This window comes from Equus asinus, chromosome 2, assembly GCF_041296235.1.
Source record: "Equus asinus isolate D_3611 breed Donkey chromosome 2, EquAss-T2T_v2, whole genome shotgun sequence".
In the NCBI taxonomy this organism is placed as follows: Eukaryota; Metazoa; Chordata; class Mammalia; order Perissodactyla; family Equidae; genus Equus; species Equus asinus.
Genome location: NC_091791.1, coordinates 50,049,290 through 50,076,983, shown reverse-complemented (window position 1 = coordinate 50,076,983; position 27,694 = coordinate 50,049,290). Strand labels below are relative to the sequence as shown.

The 27,694-nt window shown below is 41.2% G+C and overlaps 1 protein-coding gene across 1 annotated transcript in view; it reads left to right on the top strand.

Annotated features, from left to right (window-relative positions):
• The window catches only part of CCDC6 (coiled-coil domain containing 6), a 107,999-nt gene extending 84,974 nt beyond the window's left edge, over positions 1-23,025 (top strand). The window contains exons 4-9 of the mRNA XM_014833383.3: positions 2,159-2,262; positions 4,121-4,281; positions 8,907-9,063; positions 11,889-11,989; positions 17,553-17,677; positions 18,726-23,025. Coding sequence (XP_014688869.1) covers positions 2,159-2,262; positions 4,121-4,281; positions 8,907-9,063; positions 11,889-11,989; positions 17,553-17,677; positions 18,726-18,920 — 843 coding nt within the window. The 3' untranslated portion in view covers positions 18,921-23,025. The remainder of the gene's footprint in view (positions 1-2,158; positions 2,263-4,120; positions 4,282-8,906; positions 9,064-11,888; positions 11,990-17,552; positions 17,678-18,725) is intronic.
• The last annotated feature ends 4,669 nt before the right edge of the window (positions 23,026-27,694 follow it).

Genomic DNA, 27,694 nt, shown 5'->3' with positions numbered 1-27,694 from the left:
CTCAAAGCCACACGCCCAGCAACTTAAACCTGGGTAAGGACGGCTTTGTCTTGATTTTGCTTTTCAGAGTCACTGATTAGCATTATGCATAATTACTCTAAAATTAAATGTAACTGGGCATAAGTTTCTCTACTAGGCATCTCTATTAGAAAATGATGCCTCACTTTAATTTTTTCTTGGCTGACAAGTACTCCCTATTAGTTAACCCTCTTTTAGTTAAACATGGGAACAGGGTCCTGAAAGGGTAAATGCCTTGGAAGTTTGTTTCTTAAAAAAATGGCTGTGAATGGTACTTCAAAGCTTGGCCAAAAACGTGGTCAGCACAGAGAATCAGAAAATAGTAGGAGTTCTAAGGGGTATTCTGGCATTTCTCCTCATTGCTGCAGGTAGCAGCTGTTTAGCATTCTGCTAAACATTAGCCTGCTCCCAACTTCATAGCACAAAAGGCTTCTGACTCATTCTGATTCTCCTCCCCATGGCACCTGCCCATAGCCCCTCCCCGCCGAAAATATTTTGAAGCTGTATTTTGAGTTGACTGTGATTTTGGCTCATTCACTTGTTGACTAAGGTCTGCTTTGGTTGCTTTATAAGACTGCGTTTCATACATGATGTTGGGCTCACTTTACTGTATGCACAAGGATCTTTGATCAACGAGGAACATGCCTCTGACCTGCTAAGGAAAGTAATATATGCCGCTTTGATGTCTTTGCAGTTGTGCAAATCAAAAATAATTTGTTGACTCAATGATTTTTTAAAAGGTGAATTGATATCAGTTGAAGAAATAGCATAGGGGCAGTAACAGCCCCTCTCTCTTTTAAAAATAAAATCCTGATAAAATTATTTCATACCTCAAGCGTGTAGGCAAGTAGAAGGAGTAATATAACACATTCCCTCTGCACATTGCTATGAAATCTGATTATCAGTGCACTTTATGTCCTTCTTGCCAGCCCTTTTTCTTCATGTCTCTTTCACCTTCTACCAAAGCATATAATTTACTTATTTCATTTACTCTCTTGACCCCACTAAAATGTAAGTTCCACGAGGGCAGAAATTTCTGATTCCTTGGTTCCCTGCTACATCCCTATTATCTAGTATCTGCCATTGTTCTTAGCGTTTATTGCAAATTGCTCAATATTGATTGATTAAATGAATTTTTGCTTTTTATGAAATAGAATGCAATTTGGGATTCCCTCTGCAACTGCATACCTTCCCCGAAATCAAATTTCCCTTCTTCCCTACCTCCCCAGAGGCAACCAGTATGGTGAATTGGGTATTATCATTTTCATGCATGTTTTTATATTTTAGGACATATTTGTGTGCATCCATTAACTGGTATGTGGAATTGTCTTCAGGTGTTTGAGTTATTTATATAAGTGGTAACATAAGCTTTCTGGTTTAATGTTGAACTACTGGGGACTAGTGGGGCACAAACCCAGATAAGTCCTGGTACGACTAGTAAACAGAACTCCCCCAAACCCTCTTTAAGGAAGACTTTCCATGTGCCTTGAATAAACGCCGAAACAATGTGATTCACGTACAGACAACAATTAAGCTTTAACATCAAAGAATGAACCTGTCTCAGTTTTCTCTATTATAAAGTTTAAGAACTAGGGGCTGGGGGCTGGCCAGGGGGTGCAGCGGTTAAGTTGGCACATTCTGCTTCTCGGTGGCCCAGGGTTCGCCGGTTCAAATCCCAGGTGCAGACATGGCACCACTTGGCAAAAGCCGTGCTGTGGTAGGTGTCCCATGTAGAAAGTAGAGGAAGATGGGCATGGATGTTAGCTCAGGGCCAGTCTTCCTCAGCAAAAAGAGGAGGATTGGCAGTAGTTAGCACAGGGCTAATCGTCCTCAAAAAAAAAAAAAAAAAGGAGAGAACTAGGAGCTGGCCCGGTGGTGTAGTCAAGCCATGCTATAGCGGCATCCCACATACAAAATAGAGGAAAGTTGGCACAGATGTTAGCTCAGGGCCAATCTTCTTCACCAAAAAAATAAATAAAATTTAAGAACTAGATGCACTTAATGTGTCTCTGTCAGAAAATTGGCCATTTCTTTGCAGCTTTCTCCAAGTAATGGGATCCTAATGGTCCAATCAAAAAAACCTAATTAACAAACTTTAAGTGGCCTGCTATTCTCAGTAAAACTTTTTTCCTTCCTTTAGCTGAGACGAGAGAAGATCGACCTTGAAAATACTTTGGAACAAGAACAAGAAGCACTAGTTAATCGTCTCTGGAAAAGGATGGATAAACTTGAAGCTGAAAAGCGGTTTGTTTAATCTTGCTGTTCAGTATGGGGGAGCGGGTGTATGTGTCAGGGTGCCGTTCTGGAGGTGGCTGAGGAATAGCAATGGGACAATTTAATTCCTTGATTGATGCAGGTCATTTTGAGTTGCCAAAGGAAAAATTTGTTGAAAGCCTTCTGAACTAGTCTCATATTGGTCTCTCTCGATTCTTCTCTATCTTCCTGTCCCCGTAGAATTTCTTTTCATTTGGCATTACAAGGCTATGATGAAATCAGTCAAGATGCTATTGTTCATCTTTAAATTGTTCTGAAGGATGGTTGCAATTTGGACTTTTTACCTTATTGATCCGGCTTCCCCAGTTGTCTTCTAAAGTGCTTAGGATATGTACTGTGTACTGTTATTATTACACGTCTCCGGAATGTATTTCATTAGGAGAGCTGAGATTTTAATAGAAAAATTATTATTTGCTTTAAAACGCTGTAAAGAAATACTTAGATATATTTAAGGTTAGGATTCTTTGTGTTAAATACATGTACATGGATGTGAAATGTCATTCATCAGCAAACATTTCTTGAACCCCTCTGCAAGATACTGTCAGGCCCTTGTTTTTCAGTCCTGTGTACATCGGGGTGGGTGGAGCAGGGCTTTAAGAGTGGGAGGGAGTGCTGTGTTCGGGGTGTGTGTATGGATGTAGAAAGGGAGTTTCTTGAAAGTGCTCATTAACGACTTCACCAGGATGTTTTGTTGGCTAACCACTCCGTTTGCCATAAGTATTTGGTTTGGATGAACATCTATAAATTACTTTGAGTTCATCTCAGGATTTGCAAAATATAGTCATACCACAGGCTTTAAGAAAAGTGAAAATTCGAGGTTTATCTATGGGGAAATATTCAAGCTGTATGTGAAATCAGCTATATTTTGCATTTATGGTAATGGTCCTAATAAATTGAATTATGACAAGTTATTTAATATAGTAAATGTAGGGCCCATTACAATACTTAACATACTAGTTTTCTCCACAAGGGCAGGCTTGAAGGTAATTCACGGTTTGCACTTGAGTAAACTCAATGGTAAAAAAGTGAAAAACAAAACCAAACTAAAAACTCCAGCAACTTATGAACGGGGACGTAGACATCTGTTGCCAGTCTGTCTTCCTGTGCAGAATGCAATCGGAGGTTTTATTTATATGAGTACTGAATTACTGCATTGGACAGTATGAAATTGTCATTTTGCAGGTCAGAAGCTGTTGAAGATTAGCATTTTGTGTGGTTTGAACTACTGATAATCGGTAGAGAAGGTGACACCACCAGTTATTAACCCAATAATTTTTTTAAAAAAATCTTTTTACGTTTGCTATGGCCAGAAGTAAAGGGCCTTCAGTCCGGTTTGCCACACCCTCGGGATTGGTGTCTCAGGAAGGAATTTTATAAGCTGAGTCTCTTTATGTGATGCTCCCCTCCACGTTCATAGTTCATAAATTTCAACTGATGGCATTGAGAGAGGCAAATTCCTTTAGTTACCTCCATGCCCTCAAACCAACATGCTGGACATTTAGTCAGCAGATAGTTCTGAGTGCCTGCTATAAGGCAGGTACAATAAACAGAAGCAAATATTAGAAATATTTTTTCAGTAATGCTTAATTGCTAGGGTCATTTAAAAGAAAAAACAGTGATTGGCTCCTTCAGCTCTGCCCTTTGACCCTGCATACCAGGGATGGACGACCAGAAGTTGATGTAAAACGAACCGCAGAGGAGTTAAGTCACCCTGTGAATTCTGGCGATTAATAGGAGCTTACTAGTAAAACGACCCTCAGCTAGAATGTTGTTTTGTCTTTTAAAGGCAAACTGTTTCTCATTGTTGGAATTTTTCTTTTTAATGAAGAATCCTGCAGGAGAAATTAGACCAGCCGGTCTCCGCTCCCCCATCACCTAGAGACATCTCCATGGAGATCGACTCTCCAGAAAACATGATGCGCCACATCAGGTTTTTAAAGAACGAGGTGGAGAGGCTGAAGAAGCAACTGAGAGCTGCTCAGTTACAGCGTATGTAGCCTCCGGTTTCACTGGTCTTCTGTCTGTAGAATTAATACGTTTACCAAATACAGGGTTTTACCGGTATTTACCACTGAGTTTCCGTAAATCAAATCCTATTGTAATTCAATGACAATACATGAGTCTGTCCTCCTGGAATAGATAATTCTTAAAAAAATATTATGGTAGGGCAGGGCAAATAGTTCAGAATACGTCTAGAAAATAATTCAAATAATTTCAGAAGGGTCCAGAATCACAGGTAATATTTTAAATCTTCTCCATGTGTTCATCTCTAGGATTGTGCAGGAGACCTCAACATACTTTTGGGGCATGAAGACAGAGAATAGAGTGTTCAACTTCCCTACTACTAAATTTTAGCTTCAGCTAACATTTGTCCATGGTACTTGAAGACTAGATGCTTTTGGAATTTATACTTATTATTTTGGAAAAGGTCAAGATGTTGAGTTGGAGATCAAAGGGACTAGATTTCTGAACAGTTGATTAGGTCACCGTGCCTTTGCTCAGGTCTCTGATCAATTTACTTGAATAGATAATATAGTGAAAGATGTGTAGGGAAAAAATAAGTCTCCCTCTCTCTCCTGACCCCCAGGCTCCCAGGTCTCACGATTATATTTCTTATATATTCCTCCAGGTATATGTGTCTGTGTGTATAAACTTCTTTTATACAAGTAGTGGCAAAATGAATATATACTCTTTTGCGTTTTTATGCTTTCACTTAGTGTATGTTGTAATTTTTTGCCTTGCCAGTACGTGTAGAGCTGCCTTACTCTCTTTATTAAAGACTGTGTAGTATTCGATTATATGGATATGCCATAATTTATTTAATTTATTTAATGGACCCTTTTTGTTTGTGATGCTGCAACCACAGTGAACATCTCTGTACACACGTTTGATACCTGTGCAAAAACACCTTCAGGATAAATTCCAGGAGGTGGATTTGCTGAGTCGAATGGAATGTGTGTTTAAAATTTCAGTGATTCTTATCTTTATGTTTTCTTCTCTAAAGTTCATTGCAAGTTCTAGTCCGGTGGTGCATCTGGGATGGTGCATCAAGATCATTCTTGGAACCTTTAAAAAATACAGTGGGTTAGCTTCCTGTGGCTGCTGTAACAAATGACCACAAACTTAGTAGCTTAAAACAATGCAAATTTATTTATTTATTTTTAACACAAATTTATTATATTATAGTCCTGGAGGTCTGAATTCCAAAACAGGTCTCAGTTGGCTAAAATCAAGGTGTCCGCAGGGCCGGTTACCTTTACAAGGCTCTAAGGGAGAATCTGTTTCCTGGCTTTTTCCAGCACCTGGAGGCCGCCTGCATTCTTTGGCTCATGGCCCCTTCTTTGCATTGGCATTACTGCCACCCCTGCTTCCATTGTCACATCTCCTTTTTACTCTGACTCTCCTGTCTCTCCCTTATAAGGATCCTGTGATTACAATGAGTCCAGCCAGATAGTCCAAGATAAATCCCCTTCTCAGGGCCCTTAACTTAATCACATCTGCAAAGTCCCTTCTGCCATTTAAGGTCCCATCTTTACAGGCTTCAGGGATTAGGATGTGAACCTATTTGGGAGGCCATTATTCTCACACAGGTTTCTGGGCTTACTCTAGGGGTGGAACCTGGTCTTCTGTTTTTTGTTTTTTGTTTTTTTTATATAGTTAATTCTGATGTGTCTCCCAGGTTGGGAATCACTACATATATTCCATGAAAACAAATCAAGGAGTTCTCAAGTATTGTTTTTTTAGGATGTTTTTTGAGTTTTTGCTGTGTTGGGCAGACAAGTGTCTTTTACATCTTTCTGTGCTCTTTCCAGTACTGTTAGTTTGCAGTTTTCTTTCTCATGTATACTTGCCTTCTGCCCCAGACAAAATTTTTAGAAGAAATTTGGAAAGAATTTTCCATTCTCACTAGCTCCTTCCTACTGCACTGTTTGGTCTTTGAAGAGCCAACAGATATTTGCAGATACCAACAGAGGCATCCATAATTGTCGTTTTGATTTTATGAGGACAGAGAAATCTGAACTAAAGAAGCAGCAACTGGCACTTAGCTGTTCACAGTGGGCTTGGGTCCGGTTTAGAGGCTGTTCTTCATCCATATGCCTCATCCTCACCCTCACAGTCCAACTGTTTCTGGACTTGAACCTCTCTTTGAATAGTTCTTAACTCTGGTTGAACATTGGAACCCCCTGGGGAGTTTTTAATATGGATAGCCCTTATCCTCTGGGATTCCGATTTCATTAGGTAGGAATGGAGTCCAGGCATTAGTGTTTTCTAACCATAAACTTGAAAGGGAGCACAAAATGTACGGGCCACCTTTGGATCATTTGGGACTCACCTCTTTGGAGTCTGTCTGGAAGTTACCCTCAGTTGATGGTGTCTTTGACTAAATATTGCGAGATAGCCGAAGATAGGGGTGACATAAGCTGTAGCCCCTAAATCCTAGAGAGCTCTGTGTGAGAAAAGGTAAGAGAATGATTCATGGGAATAATCCAGTCTCTTGAAATCAGTGTGGCAGTGTGCCAGCAGAGGGCACCCAAGGAATGTCATGGTGTCGGCTGTCTGTACCTGGGTCTGGAACACCAGAGGTGCTGGGCCTGGTGCCTTCTCTATGCCTCTGGCTTTCTGGGCTAATTTAATTGCTGAACTGCCAGGAAGTCTTCCAGCCATCACCCGTGTCTATAGATTATTGTTTAAGGATCCCCCTGCTGGTTTCCCCAAATGCTAAAGGATTGCCATTTTCTTTGAAAGACGATGTTTCTTTTTAAATGATTATTCTTGAAGCCTCATGAGTCCTCAATTCTGTGAAGCTTTCCTATTTATGGAAAAGAATGGCAACTTGCTCTGACAGCCGCCCTTCTAGTTCTAGAAACAGTAAGTACTCCAATGGGCCAATCTAGTGTAACCTGTAGAGCTAGTGAAAAATTCTGCACGCTTGCACATTTGAGATGAAATAATTTAAATCATTTCTATTAAAAGTGTCTTTGTAAATATTTTCCCAGCATGCCTTCAATTAAAGAGATTTTTGCATCTGGATTAGACAGCAGGGTTTCTGGTTATGTGGAAAACAACCAAGGGGATTTAGTGTTTAGTGCATGTAATATTGTTTAATAATTTGGCTATTTTTATTTGAATTTCTAAAATAAGGATATTCAAGAGCTTTTTTATATTCTGTGATTATGCTGTCTAGGAAATCATTGAGGACTTATCATCAAAAGTCATTATTTGCTAAAATGTCAGATCTTCATAGAATTGCTTAAAACTGAAACTGATTTGATGAATTTGGGAGTTGAAATAGGGTCAGTTTGTGGGAGAGAAATGGTCAATGTGGCATTCAGCTCTTTCCTTCTTTCTTAAATTTGGACGGACCTAATAATATGGAGCAGTAAGCTGTGGGACTCTCTCTTAGATGTGATCTTAGCCACTCTGAATTTGTAGCTGTTTTTTAGAAAAAAGAAGTAGATAGAGATTTTACTTTTCCCAAATTCCTTGGCTGAGATAGGGAAAAAGAAGGAAGTAAGAAGATGGATAGACACTGAGTTTTGTATTAAGGTTGTTTTGGTTACTTAGTAACAACAGATTCTGTCTAAGGTAAACCAGAAAAGGAGGAGGGGGTGTCATGTTTTGCCAGTTATTGGAATAGTGCTTGAGTCTGCCACAGAATAACCTCAGAAGGGCGGGAGTTATGATAGGGAACTCAGCAGAAGGAGATTCTAGAGCCCCATGAGGATGTCAGTTCCACATTTCAGATTCCTGGGAGAGAGAATCTGACTGGCTCAGCCTGGGTCCAGCATCTAGCCGTGGGCTAGTCAGTTCTGGCCTGGGAGACCCGTGCTGTGGCAGGGACGGCTCCTGAGGAAGGGGTGTTTGTCATAAGCAAGATGCTATCCCAAGAGCCTAGTTGCATATAGGTTTTTACCTGCTGTCTGACTCAGAAAGGCTGTGCATGAGTCAGAGAAACAGTCACACACGCACACACGCATGCACCCACCCACCCACCCACGCCCACGCACCAAAAATGAGACTTATTTGAGATATTCATCTAAAGTTGTTTACTGTGTTAATTTCTATTTCTATGAAAAGAATTATAACTCTTACTGAGCGTGTTCTAGTTCACTGGTTCTCAGTGTGCCTTCACCACAGTGCACCGTGAGTGTGTTAATAAGTGTGACAGGCTCCTGTAGGTGACTTGCCATGTGGTGTCTGGAGTTGAGGGGCAGCAGAATTGGTGTCTAGAGAGGAGCCCATGGTTGAATCTGTTTCTCCGCTGGGCCCCCTCCCCTCTCGGCTCCAGCAATATAGAGAGAGCTCTCGTACCTGCTAAGTGCAGACTTAGCTACAACTCCACCATTTCCTCCTCCTCATAAAGCACTCTGGAAGGAAGGAAGTGGGAGTGAAGATGCCTAACTTCTCAGCATGGCTTTTTTTTTTTCCTTAAGTGCAAATCGTTGGTAAACTTTGGTAATTGGGGTAAACTTTAAACTCAGATCTCATCGTGTATGGAAGAGTGACAATTCCTGTCTTGCAAGAGTTCCCATTGTGGTATAGGAGCTGGACTGTAGTCTGTTTTTAAAATTTGAATATGAAACTTGGTTTAATTGAGAACTCTGGTTTTTCAGATTCAGAGAAAATGGCCCAGTATCTGGAGGAGGAACGTCACATGAGGGAAGAGAACTTGAGGCTGCAGAGAAAGCTGCAGAGGGAGATGGAGAGAAGAGAAGCCCTCTGTCGACAGCTCTCTGAGAGCGAGTCCAGCTTGGAAATGGATGATGAAAGGTGTGTGCAGTCTTACAAGCCTCAGAACAACAACCACCACCACAACAGGTTCTCTAAGAGGCCTCTCTTCACATTCTGTTAGATATGGAAGGTGATGCTTAAACAGTTATTTATCGTGATGATAAATACCACTGCATCAAAGTAGATGCTGAGAATGGGATAAATGAAGAAGTTGATTGTTTTCTTTCAACACAAAAAAGGTGAAAAAGTTGCCTATCCAAAATTATTTGGTGGGGAGAGAGATGGACGTGGGGCCACGTGTAAAGAGGCAGAGTTTGCATTTGTTGTTGTATTAGTCTAATCTTGTGTTAGGTCTGTTTAAAGGATGGCAGCATCTTAATTCATAGATACAAATAAGCAAGCCATAGTACAGCCTAAGGGAACAAATGCGTGTAGAGGTTGAAAGAATCAGCAGGAGACACTTGGAGGGTGTTGAAAGCCAGAAGCCTGGCCTTAACATGCTTGGTAACTTGTGAGCCTTTCTACAGCCACTTTTTAAAAAACAAAATGAATGCAGGGCATTTATCTGCTCAAGCCTCCACACCAAACCCCCTCGTTGTCACGTTGAGCAGTGGGCTGGAAAAGGACAGTTATCTTTTGGTTAACTAGAGGAAACGGTCTCAGTATTTCTCTCATCCAAATTTTCCTCCCTCTCCTCCTCTTCCTCCTCCTTCCTCTCCCCCATTCCCCCATACTTGGGAGTAAGGTAGTTAAGATATGCAACAAATCCAAATTGAAAAGATTGTTCCATTAGTAGAGAAACCCAGCAGTTAGGGAATTAGCCTTCTCTGAACCATATCATTTCTGCTGGGAAATTCCCTGTTCTGGATCAAGGTTGCCCTGGCCTTACACGTTCAGTATCTCAGCGTGAGGTGAGACAGAGCTTCCTCGGGAGCCCCGCCGAGAGGACCAGGCAGCCACTGTCTGAGACCGGGGTCTCCTAGGGGCTGTGACGAGTAGTACTGGCTATTGATGCCAAAACATGCATTTTAGAAACATGTGGGCAATATTAGCAGATCAGCACTTTGTTTCTGTTGCTGAATAGATCCAGTGGGCTAACAAGGCTTTTGATCGATTTGCTCTGGAAAGTGGTATTATCGTTTCAAGAAAAGTGAGATTTTCTATAATGAAGGTCTTTTTATAATTTGAAAGACTTTATAAAATAGGAAAATGGGTCATCCTATTTAAAATATCTGTATATGTGTGTCCTCATTTGAAAAGAATAACTATTATGCTTTCTCAAAAGTTTGTACTATAAAATTGTCATCCTTAACTCTGAATTTCACTTATATCTTTCTGACAGTGTCCCACTCTCTTTGAAATCCTTAACCTCTGAAAACCGTTTGACTAAAAACGTCAGCTAGAATACTAAATAACTTATTAACTACTCTATTAACTACCTAAGACGTGGAGCAGATGGTGTATTAACACACACAGCACCCTGTACTTGATTTTGGGTAAGACACGCTCTGAGGGACAATTTCTTCTGACCGTGGTGACAATACCGAAACTACTTCAGGCTTCTAGACTTCTATTTTTTAACAGAACTCGTAGTTACTTGAGAAGGTTTGCCTTACCTTTCATAGGTCAGATTATCCCAGTAGGGTACAGCCACCCAATAAAGACTTTTCTCCCTCCTGGGAATGATGTCACATTTGAAAGAAAGAAAATAGTCAGACACTTGAGATGTCTGTAAGTGTGTTTATTCCTTAAAGACCAAGAGGTGGTCTTAGCTGCCTACCTGGATGTGGAACACAAGGAGAGGTCCCACCTGGTACCACCATGGTGGGCTGCTCTAAAGACAGGAGGAAGAATCAGTGGTGGGGTATCTAGATGAGAGATGCACGTCAAATTTGGGAGCCTGGTTTCCTTCGAGTCGAATAAACCAGCGTCGAAATGGCTGTGTTGTGTAAACTGACTGGCTGTCAGGGCCAAGGGCTTCGCTGGGACAAACGTGTCTGCGTGTGTGGACGTTCTTCCTTTGGTCATAAGGCCTGCGAAGGACAGCTTTTATTAGGAAGTCTTTCAAGGCGATTTTTCTCCTCGTCAGCGCTGTGTGCTTGTTCCCAAGGTGAGAGTTGGCGTTCCTGATGATCACACTTGAGCATTCTCAGGTGTGATGTGACTTCCGAAGTCAGGACCCAGCATGGTGTGGCTAAGTGTGACCTGCAGTAGATGCTCAGTGCTCCTGTCTTTTATGATTTTCCAACGTGTGACTATTTATTAAGCAAGGCTTGTCTTGTAAACCAGTGACATCCAGTGTACAGCAATACCTATTTTTAAGCTTTAATGTGATGACATAAATCTCACAGGGCTTGTTTGGGTTTGAGTTTCAAATAACAATTGAAATGTAGCCATTAAAATGTGGCTGTGTCTGTAGTTCTTGGGACAGTGGAGGTGAATTTCTGCACAGCTGTTGCATGATGGAGGAAAGCTCAGTCCTCTCTATTGTGTGGCACAGCTCTGTCACTAGGCCTCCATCCTGAGCTAGAACATCCCATATTCCCTGATCTATACCCTCTGGGGAGAGGAGTTTGCCGAGCACTGGAGCAGGGTAACTCCAGAGTCCATTTTGTATGTGTCTCCTAGCAACCGCATCACGCTCTAAACATTCGGGAGTTTGACCTTAAGGGGTGACCCCAAACATTTTCTCAAAGGAGCTCTCTTAAGAATTGTTGACAGTCTTCCTCAGCAAAAAGAGGAGGATTGGCAGCAGATGTTAGCTCAGGGCTAATCTTCCTCAAAAAAATAAATAATTAAAAAAAAAAAAAAAAAAGAACTGTTGATGTGCAGGCGGTTCTGATCCTTTCCCCTGTCTCTCTTAGGTATTTTAACGAGATGTCTGCACAAGGATTAAGACCTCGCACTGTGTCTAGCCCGATCCCTTACACGCCTTCTCCGAGTTCAAGCAGGCCTATATCACCCGGTGAGTACATGCTTTCTGCTACTTCTGCGACGCGTTTCTGATGCATTTAGTAGGCATCCACAAATGTGTTCCCTGCTAGCATGTAAGAATCTTGTAAACAGAGAGAAGGCAGTCATGTGTTTTTCAGAAACATCAAAAACACAAAAACAAATCACTACGAAGACTGTCTGAGCTTGAAAATTTTAAGCATAAATGTTATAGTTCCAGCTGGTGTTTTTCGTTAAATGTTTTTTAACCTGAAAGAAATTTAACTCTGAAAAACCTTTTTAAAAAGACTGTCTTTGGGGCTGCTCCAGTGGCCTAGTGGTTAAGTTCAGCATGCTCCACTTGGCGGCTCAGGTTCAGTTCTGGGACACGGACCTGCACCACTCATTGGCGGCCATGATGTGGTGGTGACCCACATACAAAATATAGGAAGACTGGCACAGTTGTTAGCTCAGGGCGAATCTTCCTCAACCAAGAAAAAGAGAGAAAGACTGTCTTTGCCAATGATTTTAAGTGCCAATTGATTGACAACAACCTTGGGTAGATTGGTTATTTAAGATGCATCACAGCACATCTCTTATGCTTCTTTTATTATGTTGTATGTACATTATCTCATTTTTATCCTCAGAATAATTAATGTATTATTACGTTATGATATGTATATAAATATAATAATTAATAATTTTCCCATGTTAAAATTGAGGAAGCAGTGATTCAGAGGTTCAGTAGCTACTGGTCACATGGCCAGGAAGTGGCAAGGCAGGGCGTGTCTTGTTTCTAAAACTTGTGTTCTTTCGAGCACCAGCTGCCTCCTCATCCTTCCAGTGATTGGTGAGTGGCACTCGGCCCCGCTAGGCAGTCCGGGCAAGAAGGAACTGGCTTTGCTTCTGCTCCTGGCTTCGCTCCTTAGAAACCTTTCCCTCAAAGGCATGCTTGTCTTCATCTGACCCCGAAAACTCTCTCCCTGGGGTCTCTGGCTCAGCAGCAGCACAGCGTGGGGCTCCCAGGCCAGGAGGGCAAGTAAATGATCCAGCGAGGAATAAGGAGGAAGCCGGGGGCAGGGGCTTGGCAAGTGGAGTGGAGGGAGGAAAGAAAAGGTAGCAGGCCAAGGATTGCGTCTTGTGACCGAAGGGATGAGACTGATGTTCTTGTGCTCGCTGGTAAACAGATTTGAAACAGAGTTGGGAAAAAAGTGTGTGGGGGAGGGGGTGGAGGAGCGTTTCACAGCACAATGAAGTGAAGGGACTGCTTGGAAGGGTGGCAGCAATAAAGGCTTTGTGGTTTTGGAAAGTAAAATAGCTTCATGTTAGGGACATCTCATTTTGTCTGTTACAATAATTAAAAACGAGGGGTGCCCTTCAGGTTGACTAAGAAAAATGCTGCAGTAATGCAGGTTGCCATAGAGTAAGTGTGAGGTAGAAGTGACTTGAGTTTGTGAGGTCAGGATCCACCCCAGGACTACGCTGCTGTGACTATTTTTTTGTTTTTTGTTTTTTGGTTTTTTTTATGAGGAGAAATCAAAAGAAAGTCCAACACAAAGTGTGGCAGCTTTTGTGTGCTTTGGGCCAACTTAAGGAAAAACAACAATTAGTCAGACGGTCTCTGGCCTCTAATTGCTTATCAACAATAGGACCTGGGGAAGTGGGGAAAAAAGTACAAGAATCAAGAAACTCTTAATACAGGGCCAAATATAATGAATTTTATGTATGTTAAATCCCTTGCAAAGTTAAGTAGTTAAACCACAGTGCATCCACTCATCTACTGCTGGAATACTACTCAGCAATAAAAAGGAGTTAACGTGATACATGCAACACCTTGGATGGATTGCAGGAGCATTATGATGAATTTAAAAGCTGATTTCGATGTGTTATATTCTGTATGATTTCGTTTCTAGAACGTTCTCAAAGTGACAAAATTAGAGTGATGGAGTGCAGGTCAGTCATTGCCAGGGGTTAAGATTAGAGGGAAAGTGTGACTGTTCAAGGGACTAACGTGAGGGAGTCTCTTTGTGGCGCTGGAACAGTTCTGTATCCTGATTGTGGTGACAGTTTCTTGAATCTTCAGATGTGATAAAATTGCATTGAGCTGTATGCAGTGATACACACATAAAGAGTACAGGAAAAACTGATGAAGTCTGTACCTCAGGCCCTGGTATTGGACTGCTGTCAGCTTCCTCGTTTTGACAAGGTGCCATGGTTATTTAAGATATCATTGGGGGAATTTGCGTGAAGGGTACATACATGGAAACACTATAGTATTTTTGTAACTTCTTGTGAATCATAAACTATTTCAAAATAAAAAGTTGTAATTTTTAAATTATTATAATTTAAAGAACTATTTAAAAAATGGTTTAACTTGAGATTCAAAGGAGAGCTGGCAGCCTAGAGAGTTTTGAGATGGGCCTTGAAGGAGGAGTTAATGAACTGAAACTTTGTGAGCCCTTACTTGTGCCAGGCACTCTCGGAGCACTTTGTGATATGAACTCATTTCATTCTCGCAACAGTCTTGTGACGTCGCTATGGTAATCCCGTTTACACTTGGGATCTAAAGTCCACTGTCACTCAGTGCCAAGTGGCAGAACTGAGTCCGAGATAAGATGGCAGTCGGCTCTAGAGTCTGGGCTGTTTGCCGCCTCAAAGGCTGAGTGAGGTCCTGACTGACACGCGGGTGGGGGAAGGAAGAAGCAAGCCCTGTGGTAAAGAGACGGCATCCCAGGCAAAGGGCACGGCATGAACTAGGACTTGGAGGTCAGAGGCAAGAGTGATAAGGTCACTGTGGTTCTTACCACCGGCTGCCCTGGGGCCCTGCTCCCCATAGATTCTGATTCATTTGATTTGGGGTTGGGTGAGGGCTTTAACACTGAGTGTTGAGAACCACTGACTTGGAACATCAGCAGGCAGTTTGGAGCCAAATGCAGAAGGCCTTTATAATAGCCAGGGAAGGGATTTTTTTTTTCTATTAGGTAGGCAGTAAGGAGCCTGAAGATTCTTGATCAGCAGTTTAACATACTAATAATTAACCTTGTAATATTAGAAAGTAGGCTAGATCTTATTATTTCTTTATTATGAATTGAACTCCCTGAGGTTCTCTATCTGGGGATAAGGATCCACTTTCATAGCCTTTCTGTTAAGTTTCATCACTTTCATAAGAAATAGGATTAGGGTTGTATTCCCCAAAGCTGTTTAAAGAAAACCCTTTCTTGCTTCCCCAGGTGAACGAAGTCCTTGTGAGATAAACATCAAGTAAATAACCGCTTAGCTCTCAAAGCTAAGACCTCCATTTTGTAAATGTGCACCAAAAATCCACAATTGGAAATGGAAATATGTCAAATCGAAAAGCAGCCCTAACAGCTGATCTTAGATACAAAGTGATTGACAAGAGAGAGTTCTATCCAAACTCTCCAAGTTGCTCGTTTGTTTCCATTTTCACTCCGTTCATTCAAGTGGAATTTAGTGCCTGCTAGATACCCTGGTAGAACCCAGGAACTCAAAGATGGTAAGATAGCCACATTTACGCAGTGATAAATAAGCAATGCCCCAGACCGCTGGACCATCAGCACTGAACTGGCAGAGACCAAGGCTGCTTAGGCTACGCATGGGTGATGTCCGCTTTTGGAATGTTTGAAAAATATGGCTGTTTGGACCCCAACCCAGACCTCTCTAATAGTCGGGAGAGGCTAGGCATGTATACTTTTAAAATTCTTTGGAGGTGATCCTAGGGTCTTAGAACTTTTTAGTGGGCTGGGGCTTGTTTCTTAACTATCAGTTTCTTTTGGGGAACATCGGCATACATAGGGATTTTATTTTCTTCATTGAATATCCTGAAGTTGCAGAGTTTTCCCTTGTGGTTTTTGTTTGTCTTTATGGCTCCTACACACACACACAGTAGTTTTGTCTCGTGATTGTTGGTGTATCTTTTGACACTTCTTTTCTTGGATCTGATTTTTACCCCTTTGCTCTGTTTTTTTCATTTATTCTCATTTCTTCTCATATCTTCCTGCTGCTTTCCTACATCTCAGTTGGACTCCTGGCAGGGCTTGACTTTGTTTTTTAAATTGGGATAAGAACGCTTAATAGGAGATCTACCCTCTTAACAAATTTTTCACTGTTCAGTACAGTGTTGTTAACTGTAGGCACAATGTTGTATAGCAGAGCTCTAAAACTTATTCTTCTTGTATAGTTGATCCTTTATGCCTATTGAACAACAATTCCCCATTTCTTCCTACCCCCAACTCCTGGCAGCCACCATTCTACTCTCTGCTTCTATGAGCTTGACTTAGACATTCATATAAATGGTATCATGCAGTATTTGTCATTCTGTGACTGGTTTATATTAGTTAGGATAATGTCCTCCAGGTTCATCCATGTTCTCTTTAAAAAGAATTTCCGTCTTTTTAAAGGCTAAAGAATATTCCATTGGATGTATATACCATCTTTTCTTTATCTTCTCATCTTGTGATGGACATTTAGGTTGTTTCTACATGTTGGCTATTGTGAATAATGTTGCAGTAAATATGGGAGTGCAAATTTTCAAGATCCTGCTTTCAATTCTTTTGGATAAATACTCAGCAGTGGGATTGATGGATCGCATGGTAGTTCTATTTTTAATTTTTTGAGGAACATCCATACTGTTTTCCATAGTGGCTGTACCAATTTACATTCCTACCAACAGTGCACAAAGGTTCCAATTTCTCCACATCTTGCCAATGCTTATCTTTTTTTTTCCTTAATAATAGCCATCCTAACAGGTGCAAGGTGATATCTCATCATGGTTTTGAATTGCGTTTCCCTGATGATTAGTGATATTGAGTATCTTTACATGTACCTATTGGCCATTTGTATGTCTTCTTTGGAGAAATGTCTTTTCAAGTCCTTTGCCCATTTTTTAATCTGGTTATTTGTTTATTTGCTATCAAGTTGTAGGAGTTCCTTATATATTTTGGATGCTAATCCCTTATCTGATATACAGTTTGTAAATAATTTTTCCCATTCCATAGGTTACTTTTCTGTTGATTGTTTCCTTTGTTGAGCAGAAGCTTTTTAGTTTGATATCATCATCCCTCTTGTCTATTTTTGCTTTTGTGGCTGTGCTTTTGGTGTCATATCTGAGAAATCATTGCAAGACCAGTATTCTGAAGCTTTTCCCCTGTGTTTTCTTCAACAATTTCTTTTACGGTTTCAGGTCTCATGTGCAAGTCTTTGATCCATTTCAAGTTGATTTTTGCGTATGGTGTGAGAAAGAGGTCCAGTTTCATTCTTTTACATGTGGATATCCGGTTGTCCCAACACTGTTTGTTGAAGAGACTATCCTTTCCCGATTGTGTATTCTTGGCACCTTTGTTGAAGATCATTTGACCATTTATGCGTGGATGTATTTCTGGGCTCTCTTTTCTGTTCCAGGGTTTGACATTTTTATCCCGTGTTATCCAGCAGGTCATTTGGTGAGCCCGCTACTCTTCTCATCTGTTTTCATTTTTGTGGGTAACTGAGAACTTCTGCATTTTAAAGCCGCCTAGATGGTTGAAGACACCAGATAAATGAATTTGGAATAATACTTACAAGTTGCTGTTCTATTTCAGGTCTATCGTATGCAAGTCACACAGTTGGTTTCACACCACCAACTTCACTGACTAGAGCCGGAATGTCTTATTACAATTCCCCAGGTCTTCATGTGCAGCATATGGGAGCATCCCATGGTATCACAGTAAGTATCCATGGTGCGGGAAGCAGCACTTGACTCCTGATGATGGCAGCAACTGGTCCTTGGGAGACTAAGATTGATGCCCTTAGACATCAACCTGTCTTCTTCCCTCCCTCCATCAGTTCACCTTAAAACTACAGACTTCCCAAGAGTTTGCTATTGAATTCTGCTGTTGAAACTAAAATCCTTCCCAGGAGGCGAAACTTCAACTTCAGTTTCTGAGAAAAATTGCCCTTTGTGAAATGTAATTTGAACCCTGGCCAATGCCTCTCTTGAACTCTGGCCAGCTCTTTGCCATAACAAATTATTGTTGGTTGCCATAATGTCTAAAGTATTTATTGTCTGCACCTTCACAGTTCACTGGCCCTTGATATTCTTCCTGAAATTAGCCTTGTTGTTAGTTCTACTCAGGACTTTCTCTCCTGGAATTAGAAGGAAGCTTAAGTGCATCTGGTTCAAACTCCACTCAGTGGGAGGTTTTTCTTTAGAGCTGGTTATTTAGTTGGCTAATAGAGCAATTGGAAATGTAGCTAAAAGAGTTTTGAGAATAGGTGAGAATTGAGGGTATTCCCAATAAGGGAATCTTTAAAAGAGAAGATGTAAGATGTTTCTGAAGCTGTTTTGCTGGTTTAATGGGCTTAGTGTAAAAGCAGGAGTGTTTTCAGGTGAGCTGTAGCTTTCAGAATATTGAAAACTTGTTTGAGTGATAGAAGTAACGGGGGAACATACAATGGATGGAAAAGATTTCAGGGGAGGATGTGACAGCTGTTTTTAAATTTTAGTGCTGTCTCATTGAAGGGCCCAAGTCCAGCAGTTTGGTCAATGCAAGTTTCACAGTAATGTTGCCTGGCTTTTGCGTCGGTGCGGGTGTAAACTCCACCTTGTCTAAGCTTTCATGACTAGTTCAGAATCTTGTAGGAATGGACAAGGAAATCACTTGCTTCTTGTCTTTGTTGGTCAGCTTCCCACTAGCCTCAGCTCCAGGTCAGGGCTGTGTTAGAAAGGCGCTATCTGTACCTAGACTGACCTGCTGTTTCTGTCCTCTCTCCAGAGGCCTTCACCACGGAGAAGCAACAGTCCTGACAAATTCAAGCGGCCCACGCCGCCTCCATCTCCCAACACACAGACCCCAGTCCAGCCGCCTCCGCCTCCGCCTCCGCCACCCATGCAGCCTGCGGTCCCCTCAGCAGCCATTTCGCAGCCCGCCCCCTCGCAACATTCGGTGCACCCCTCCTCCCAGCCTTAATGCATGTGCTTAGTCTGAATCTCACGTTGGGACTCGTACAGTGGAGCCGTCTACTCAATGCCAAAGGCTTCCTTCCCTGGCATATTTGGATCTGACTTATTTGCACTGAGGTTATCTAAGCTTCACTATTAATTGTGCTGTAAATGTTTGTCGGAAACGCAGCCAGTGTTGTGGGTCAGCAACACTAAACAGACGACTTTTTCCATCAGTGTTTTACTTGAATCTACACGTACGTCCATTCCCTGGCTGGAACATTCGCTATTCAATATTTGGTAATTCAGCAGCAGTGTGCAATTTTTGCTTGGCCCCAGAGCTTCATTTTCCTGGCTTTTAGGTTTGTAAAATAAAAAGGGATATCTTTTTTATATTTTTTTCCATGAATTTGCAGAAAATTACTGAGCTGTTATTGCCCCTCCCCCCATTATAATGGTGTTTAGCAAACATACCAATAATTTAGCACTACAATTCAGACCTTTGAAAATCTAGCTTTCAGTGTAGAATGGAAAGTTAGATGGATCAGTGCCCAACACAATATACTATTTAATAGAGCTTTCTACAGATACACTTTTTATAGGTTATTTTCAGTATATATCAACATCCATGTCTCTTGTAAAACAGCCTAAAGTAACGGATCATATGGCTGTCTCTATTCCGCATACGTAGGATGGATAATTATTGTATATTGAAGTGTGATTCTTTCTTTATCCTTAATGTTAATCTTCCCAAACTGACCCCTTCTAACATGAGTCGATAAATGTTGTCCTACCCACCAGTGGTTGCGATGGCTGATTAGAACGTGCTATTTGATTTCTGCTGCAGAAGGCAATGTGATTGTAACAAAAACAGCTATTTTCCCTTTGCATTCTTTATTTGTGTTCCCCTCGAATAGAGTTCGAACAAATATTTTAAAGGTGCAAAATACTATTAGCAAATACTATTTGAAATGAGCATTATAGGAATATCTTGGCATAATGACCACAAAATACTTTATTGCTTGGCAGAAAAGAAAAGAGGCGTAGAGGAAAGTAGCACATTAGGTTGATGACTGCTTATTTCGCCCAGTATAAGCAATTGCAGTGTACAAAGAAGTATATTCTGAATACGTTATTTCCATTCATTTAGCACAAATAAATCGTTTGGTTTCACTTTGAAGTGGAACACTGTGAGTCACTCTTTTCTTAATACTTGCAACACCTTTATTTTTGCTTTTTAGCAGTTCCTGCTTTGTACTTTGGTAGTAAAGTGATTTTTACCACCTGTGTTTGCATATTTATATATGCTGTGGACGAAAATAACTTCCTAGAGAATGTATATTTTATGATGAGAATGTGTATCTGTTGGATATAATCAGAGAACTGAAAATTAATTTATCGGTAATTTTTAAGAGACCATGTTTTGTGACAACCATCTCTACTAGCTAGCTCTTTATTGAACACACTCCTAAAAATAAGGAACCACAACATTGTAGATATTTAATATTGTACAGTCTAGAAACCTCCATTTTTGCCTTCGAATGCATATTTAAGAGTTACAGAGTGAAAAAAAAGTCTTGTTGGATAATAGTGTTTGACTAGCATTTTAAGAACTTGAGAGTAAAAGCAACAATAGGGTTTTTCACCTCTTCCTGCTTCCAGCCCCAAACTGAGAACGTCACTCCTCCATTGTTTGGAAGAAATCATGTCTATATAAATCTTATTTATAATGTGTGTATAATATACATAATCATAGTACAGTTCTCAACTATGAGGAAGAAGTTTGGCACGTAATTATTGAGGCTTTAGGTTTTCAATTCGACCAGATGGGGTCGTATCAAACCCGGGGATTTCACCCACAGCTCACTGTCCCTCCTGGTCCATTGCCCTTCCAAGTAATGCTGAGAGTAGGCAAACGCATTCTGCCTTCATGGTACAGTTCTTGGTTTTTCTAATAGGAGAAATATGGTATATGTTTACAAGACTCTCTTACGAGATTATAGATTTCAGTGCTGTTGGACAGTGTCTTGCATTCAAACAAGGAAGTCTGTAATGTAATGATCTTCCCTCCGCTTCCTGTCAATTTAGTTACCTCCTGAAAGCACAAAAGTTGAAACATCACCATTTGGTGAATCCAAAAGCACTTGCAGTGAGCAAACAGTCCCTGGTAAAAGCCTTTTAGAGACAGGTTCTTGACATCCAGACTTCTGCAGAATGTAGTGCTCATTCCCCTAGACTCGTCATTTCATTTCAAAATAAAACCCAGCTCCTCCAAACAGCACTTTTTCAACATAGATCTACTCGCTCCCTGCGGACATTCAGAATCGATAGATCAAACACTACTATTTTGAAATTATGCTGTTTCATGTCCTTTTCAAGTGTTTTATAACCCCGTCCCACTTGGGCTGTACCTGCTAGGGCAATTCTTCGGCCACCAGGGACCCGTAAGATTCAGACCCTGAGCCCATAGAGGCAAAAGCCCCCTCACCTAGGGGAAGCTGACTTACCTCTGGCACGTCTCATGGGGACTGAATGCGGTTACTGCTGTTCCTGTTGCCCACTCGCCCAGGGTAACCCTGGACTGACTCCCAGAAGGCCTTTGTAAAGTCAGTAGCCATCCCGAAGGCAGGCGGGAGCAACAGTACCTTCAGTAGCTTCATTTTCCTGTCTTGCTGACAGAGACCCTTGGGTACCACTGTGCTGCTAATAGGATAAGTACTCCATTGCCAGATGACCATGCCTTTTGTACAGAACCAAATTAACTCACCTAATACCTGACACCTCTCTGGGCTCTGAACTGCTTTCTCTCATCAAGCATGCTGGCATTCTAGACAGAATTGTAGAGATTTGGCAGATGATGGAAGTATTTAAGATTGAATTTATTTCACTCATTGTGGGTTGAAAGGAGTTTTCCATTCTGAACTCCTGAGGTACTGACCACAACCATGGAATGAATGTGTGACCAGAATGTGGCTTTGACACCAAGTGCTGCTGTTGGTTATAATTGGCTTCTAACTGATTTGACCAGAAATAATTAATAATGTGAATTTTTGTTAACCGTTCAATTGTAGGAAAATAGAATATGTACCACCTTATGTTAGATAGACATGAACTTTTCCTGCACAAAGCCTTGCTTGTAGAGGATGCCCAATAAGGCAAGAAAAAGCATACTAACTTGTGCTTTGAGAGCTCAATATTTTTATCTTATCAGCACAGAAGAAATATTTCCATGTAACTTGATCTTCTGTCTAGTACTTGTCTTACAGGTAACCAACACTGAAAACTCTGTAGTGATGACTACCAAAGAAATACATAGTAAAACAACCTTTTATTTCCAAATTATTAAAGAGCCAGCCATTGACGCTGCTACATGAGTTCCATGCTCAAGAGCCATTGTAAGAGATTAAGGGGTTTTTAGGTTTTTGTTTTGTTTTTTTTTCTTTTTTCCTCTTTAATTTTTTTTGATAAAACATACACACACAGCTGTTAGTGTTAGATTATAGGGAGCATTTTCCAGAATGCTCCGGGGTTGTGGTAACTGCCAAGCCCTGGTTGCCTTTTGTTAGGCAATGGAAGGAATCCTATGTTCATGATAGCGTGGGTACTGTGTGTGTGCATTTGTGTGTGTGCATTCATGCCTTAACTCGGGTTACTACTCAACTTTAGTTCTTGACTTAGTCTGCACCGTCATCTAGATTGTATTGTACATCTCGATCTAAACTTCATCCTGGCAAAAACAAAGTTGCAGGCATAACAGTCTAAGAATGCATTCCTCCGGAAGAGTCTATGATCAGGTTGACCTTGAGCCTTCTTTGGACTTTATTTGGAACTTAGCATGGAAAGCAAAAGTGGACTGTCAAACAGAAAGACATCAACAAGGAAGAGAGGAGAGCCAAGGGCGAGCATGTCTTTTGCCTCTGCATATCCGTGCACACTGTATGTTGTTCATGGTAGCTTGTCTACAACTTGACTAGGTTGGAGTTCTGGTAATAGTGGCAATCTTGACATTCTTGGTCAGAGTTTAGAGAGATGTAAGACTTCCAGTTAATGTCTTATTTACTTCTTTATGTTGATTAGTCTTTGATACATGTGCTGAATCAGAAACCTAAATAAAGATAATTTTTTAAAATGTACCTCTTGAGTCTTAAACCCCATCTCTTTCTTTCTGGTCTTTGAGTTGGACAATGAATGTTGTTTCCCTGTTGCTTCTGATAGACATCTGACTTAGACTCTGATTACTAAAGACTGCCTTAGAAGAAAAACTTAAGAAAAGGACACAAAAGGAGCTGGTACTGTTCTCTTTCTTAGAATGCGGGTTATCTGGATGTATTCAGTTTTTGAAAATTCATTGAGCTGTATGCTTATGATTTGTGCACTGTTTCATATCTGTATTGTATTTCAATTTAAAATCATAAACCTAGGAGATTATCAGAAGGAAAGGAAAGCCACACTCATTCCCACAATGTTACATAAAAGCAAATATGTATAGACACGCATCTATATATATATTCAGGTTTTGGATATTACATTTCGAAACATTTTTTATTTTTATTTTTGAGGAAGATTAGCCCTGAGCTAACATCTGCCCCCAATCCTTCTCTTTTTGCTGAGGAAGACTGCCTCTGAGCCAACATCCACGCCCATCTTCCTCTATGTTATATATCGGACGCCTGCCACAGCATGGCTTGACAAGAGGTATGTAGGTCTGCACCCGGGACCCAAACTGGCGAACCCCCAGTCACCAAAGCAGAAGGTGCAAACTTACCCACTGCTTCACCGGGCCAGCCCCCCTGGATATTACATTTGTTGTATTAGTGAGCTTACTCTTCAATTTTTAAATTCATCTGTATGGTTTTCTCTTCCTACCTTGTACGAAGCAAGGCTTTAGAATCAGTTCTAGGTTCGAGTACCAGTTTTTTCACTGGGCCAGTTACTTAATCTCTCTGCAACCCAAGTTCCTTACCTGTAAAATAGCAGTATTATATGCCTTGCTAAAGTGAGAAAGTTGAGATGAAAGCCTCTAGGACAGTCCTTCACACACACAGTAGGACACAGACTAGTGCCTTCCACATCCATTTATTTAGGAAGAAAGTTAGAATGAATGTTTGGAGTGATGTTTTTTACTTTTTGGGGAGGTATATGCTTCGTCGCTTGCATTATAGTAAGACCCTAGCAATTAAGAGTCCACATTCTGAGAGGAAAGAGCACAGTACTTACAGGATCCTGTCTTAGGAGTTAGTCTTCGAGAACCCAGTTGTGACACTGTCTTAAGAGTGCAAACTCAATCTGGACCCTTTTCTCTATAAAAGGGCTAAATAAACCTGGAATGAGTCTAGACTCGTCTGACTTAAGCAAGATTCCATGTTAACTATTAGTTGAAGAGTTTTTGATTTGATTAATCATTTGGTGAAAGGACCAAATTGGAAAATGCTTCTCTCCTCATGGCAGGTAGGTTTCAGTTGTAACTTGGTGAAAATCTTGACTAAGAAATTACCCAGGCCCTCTGAGTTCAAGTCTTGGCTTCATCTGTCAGCTTCCATTTTCTAATGTGTGTAATGGGGATAGCCATTTTTATTTCAGGTAGAGTTGAAAGAAAACAGTTTAAACAAAGTACTTTAACAAGAAGTAAAGTTTAAGCTGCATATGTGTTTCTTTTTTTTTCTTTTAATACCTTTTAGAGGCTCTGTGTGTCCCCATGGTGCTTCTAAAATTGAAACAGTTGGTTTAGAAAATTTTTTGTGTTTAGGTAAAATTCTACGTGTAAGTCTGGGTCCTTGTTTTAATGTATAGGCTGTTTAAATTTAAAACATACTTGTGAAAATGCAGTAGTATTCAATCACTAATGTCTAATCCAAGCCCAAACTTTTTGACATCCTCTGAAGGAGAGGAAGAAGTCAGTGCGTGGTAAATTATAGTTTGTGTGTGATGTTTATGTGGACACAAGAGATTGAGTTCCTGTCCCTTCAGGTTTTCTGTTCTGTCTGGCATACCATGCCTAATTTCATAATACACTGAATGCTATTGAACTAAGTATATTTAGATCTTGCCTAAAGATCTTATTTTCTGTACCCTACTAATGATTTAGTGCAAGTTTCAAGGTTACTAAATTATCCCAAAAAGAGATCTTAGTAATTCATCTTAAAATTTTTCATCTTAAAAAAGGAAAAGCCAGACTCAGAAATGAAATAGATGATAGAAGTAATAGATGAGGATGTGAAAACAGCTGTTATAAACATTCTCTGTGTGTTCAAGAAGTCAGAAGGAAGCGTGAGAAAAATGGCAACTATGACCCAAATTGAACTTCCAGAGGTAAATAATACCATTTCTGAAATTTAAAACAACAAAAAGCTGGCTTTAAGTCTTTTGTGGATTTATATCTGTGCTCTTTAATTGTGCCTTTAAAAGCCAGCTCCTGAGATTCGAGTTAAACCTAGCTGAGGTACTTCTCGCCCTCCCCTGCCCCCCTGGGGACAGCTTTGCCTGGGTTCTGCTGAACCACTGTTGGGAAATTATTAACCCTGGGAACTGAGGGACTACTCCTATTAGTCTCTTTAATGTTGGGCATGAAGCCTCAGGTTTAAGGCAGCCAGGTACAGTAGGAAGTCGTGTGAGTTAGACTCTGGTCTAAGGCCAGTTTTCTGAGCTTTTATTTCCTCACCTATAAAATAGGAATGAGACTAGGGTCATTAGGATCCAATGAACATAATGTAAAAACTTCAGGGAGTATAAGTTCTTTGTATTGTAACTTAACTATTTCTAATATCATTTCATTGATTCTACAAATATTTATATATTTTTTTCCTTCTCCCCAAAGCCCCCCATACATAGCTGTATATTCTAATTGTGGATCCCTCTGGTTGTGCTATGTGGGATGCCGCGTCAGCATGGTCTGATGAGCGGTGCCATGTCTGCGCCCAGGATCCCAACCGGCGAAACCCTGGGCAGAGCGTGAAAACTTAACCACTCGGCCACAGGCTGGCCCCTACAAATATTTTTAAAATACAAATTATGCCAGCCACTGTGTACGGTACTGAGAATGCTGTCGGGGCAAGAATACGGCAGTTCCTTCTCTTTGGGTGCTGACAGTTTACAAGGGTGGTTACGTGTTGTGATGGGGGAAAGCTGCACAGGGGACCCCACAGCGTTAGAAGAGAGGAAGGGGCAGAGAAGACTTCCAGAGGAACTGCCCTTTAAGCAGATTCTTGAAGAACAGGTGAGAATTAGGTGAAGAGTGTTTGGAACAGAGGGAACAGCACAGGAGAAAACCTGGAGGTAAGTAAGAGCATCGATCCAGGAGGTGACTGTTTGGGTTCCCTGAAGGCAAACAGACAAGGACTTGGGTACAGGAAGTTTACTTGGGAGGTGACTCCAGGAGTAGAAGGAGGACGTGGAGAAAGTGAGACCAGGGAAGGGTGTGTTGATGAGCCTGTTAGCATTGAGGGCAATTGAAGCTCAATCCCATGGGGTCTCCCCAAGGAATAATCTAGAACGTGCCTCAGAATTGTCCCAGCAGAGGACAGGAATGCGAGGACTTGGATTCACCAGCTCCATTCACCTGTTGGTTGAAGGTGCCCCTGGGGAGAAGGACTCCCACATTCAGATCTTCTGGGCTGTGTGTGAGGCTTCCTCGAAGACCTGAGGCAGCAAAGCCAAGAGTGGCCACCCCATGTTTGATGAGGGATGCTGGCAAGGTGTGTGAGTGTTCATAGTGAAATCAGGTGGGCCAGAGGGGTGGGATGCATTGCATCAGGGCTGCTACAAGTGACCTGGGGGCTAAATCACCATCATTTGGTTTCACCTGAAGTATTCATGAAAAATTTTTTTTTTCCCAAGGGTGGAAAAATATAATGTTTTATTTTTTCCTTTTTTCTTTTTCTCCTGGCTTTATTGAGAAATAATTGATGTATAACATTTGTAAGTTTAAGGTGTGCAACTTAATGATTTGATATATGTATATAGTGAGATGATTACCACGCTAAAGTTAGTTAACACATCCATCACCTCGCATAGTTAGAATTTATGAAAATCTGAAATACTTTTTAATTTAAAATGGAGATTTTTATTTTAAAAGATCCGGATTCCTAATTTCTCTTGAAAAAGAAGGTCACAGCAGGGCCTCCTGCCTCCATTGCAGCATCAGCTGGGGCTGAACAGGAGCTGTGCTGGGAGAGCAGAAAACACCTGCCCCTCTGAGAGCCTGCTGCTCACTCTGCCCACCACTCAGGCTTTTGCAGTGTGATCCCTGCAGCCTTTTGAGTTTGTCAACCCCTGCCATAGGGTATTTGAGGAGTGGAGGAGGTTTGATCTAAGCTAATGTGTATGTGTGAAAAAGAGAGGGGGGAAAGAGTAGAGGAGCCAGAGGTGAAAATCGAAGCCCCGTTTGGAGAGAGGCCTACAGTAGAAGTTCCTAGCACAAGTCCAGCTAAGAAGAAGAAAGTGGTATGTCAACATGCAAGGGACTGTGGTAAATCTGTCTTTCTTATGAGCCTCATATGGAAAATTGGCCAAGATTTGAGATAGGATTAAAGTGCCCCTGGATTCCCCTAGCTCTGTTACTGTCTGATTTGCCCCTGGCTCTCCCCAAATTCAACATACAGCATGGTTTCAGCAGGCTGAGAGGAGGATGTGTCCCTGGGTCTAGAATTATAGAGGAGATGAGTCAGACAGGGGTGTGTTGCTTAGTGTTTATCCATCTCCTCTGTGGGAGAATAAGCCCTGATTTGTATTGTTTGCCAGTTTTCGTGGTATAAGTACGCCCCACCATGATTGATTTCAAGCCACCAAGATGAAGTCCCTTGGAGA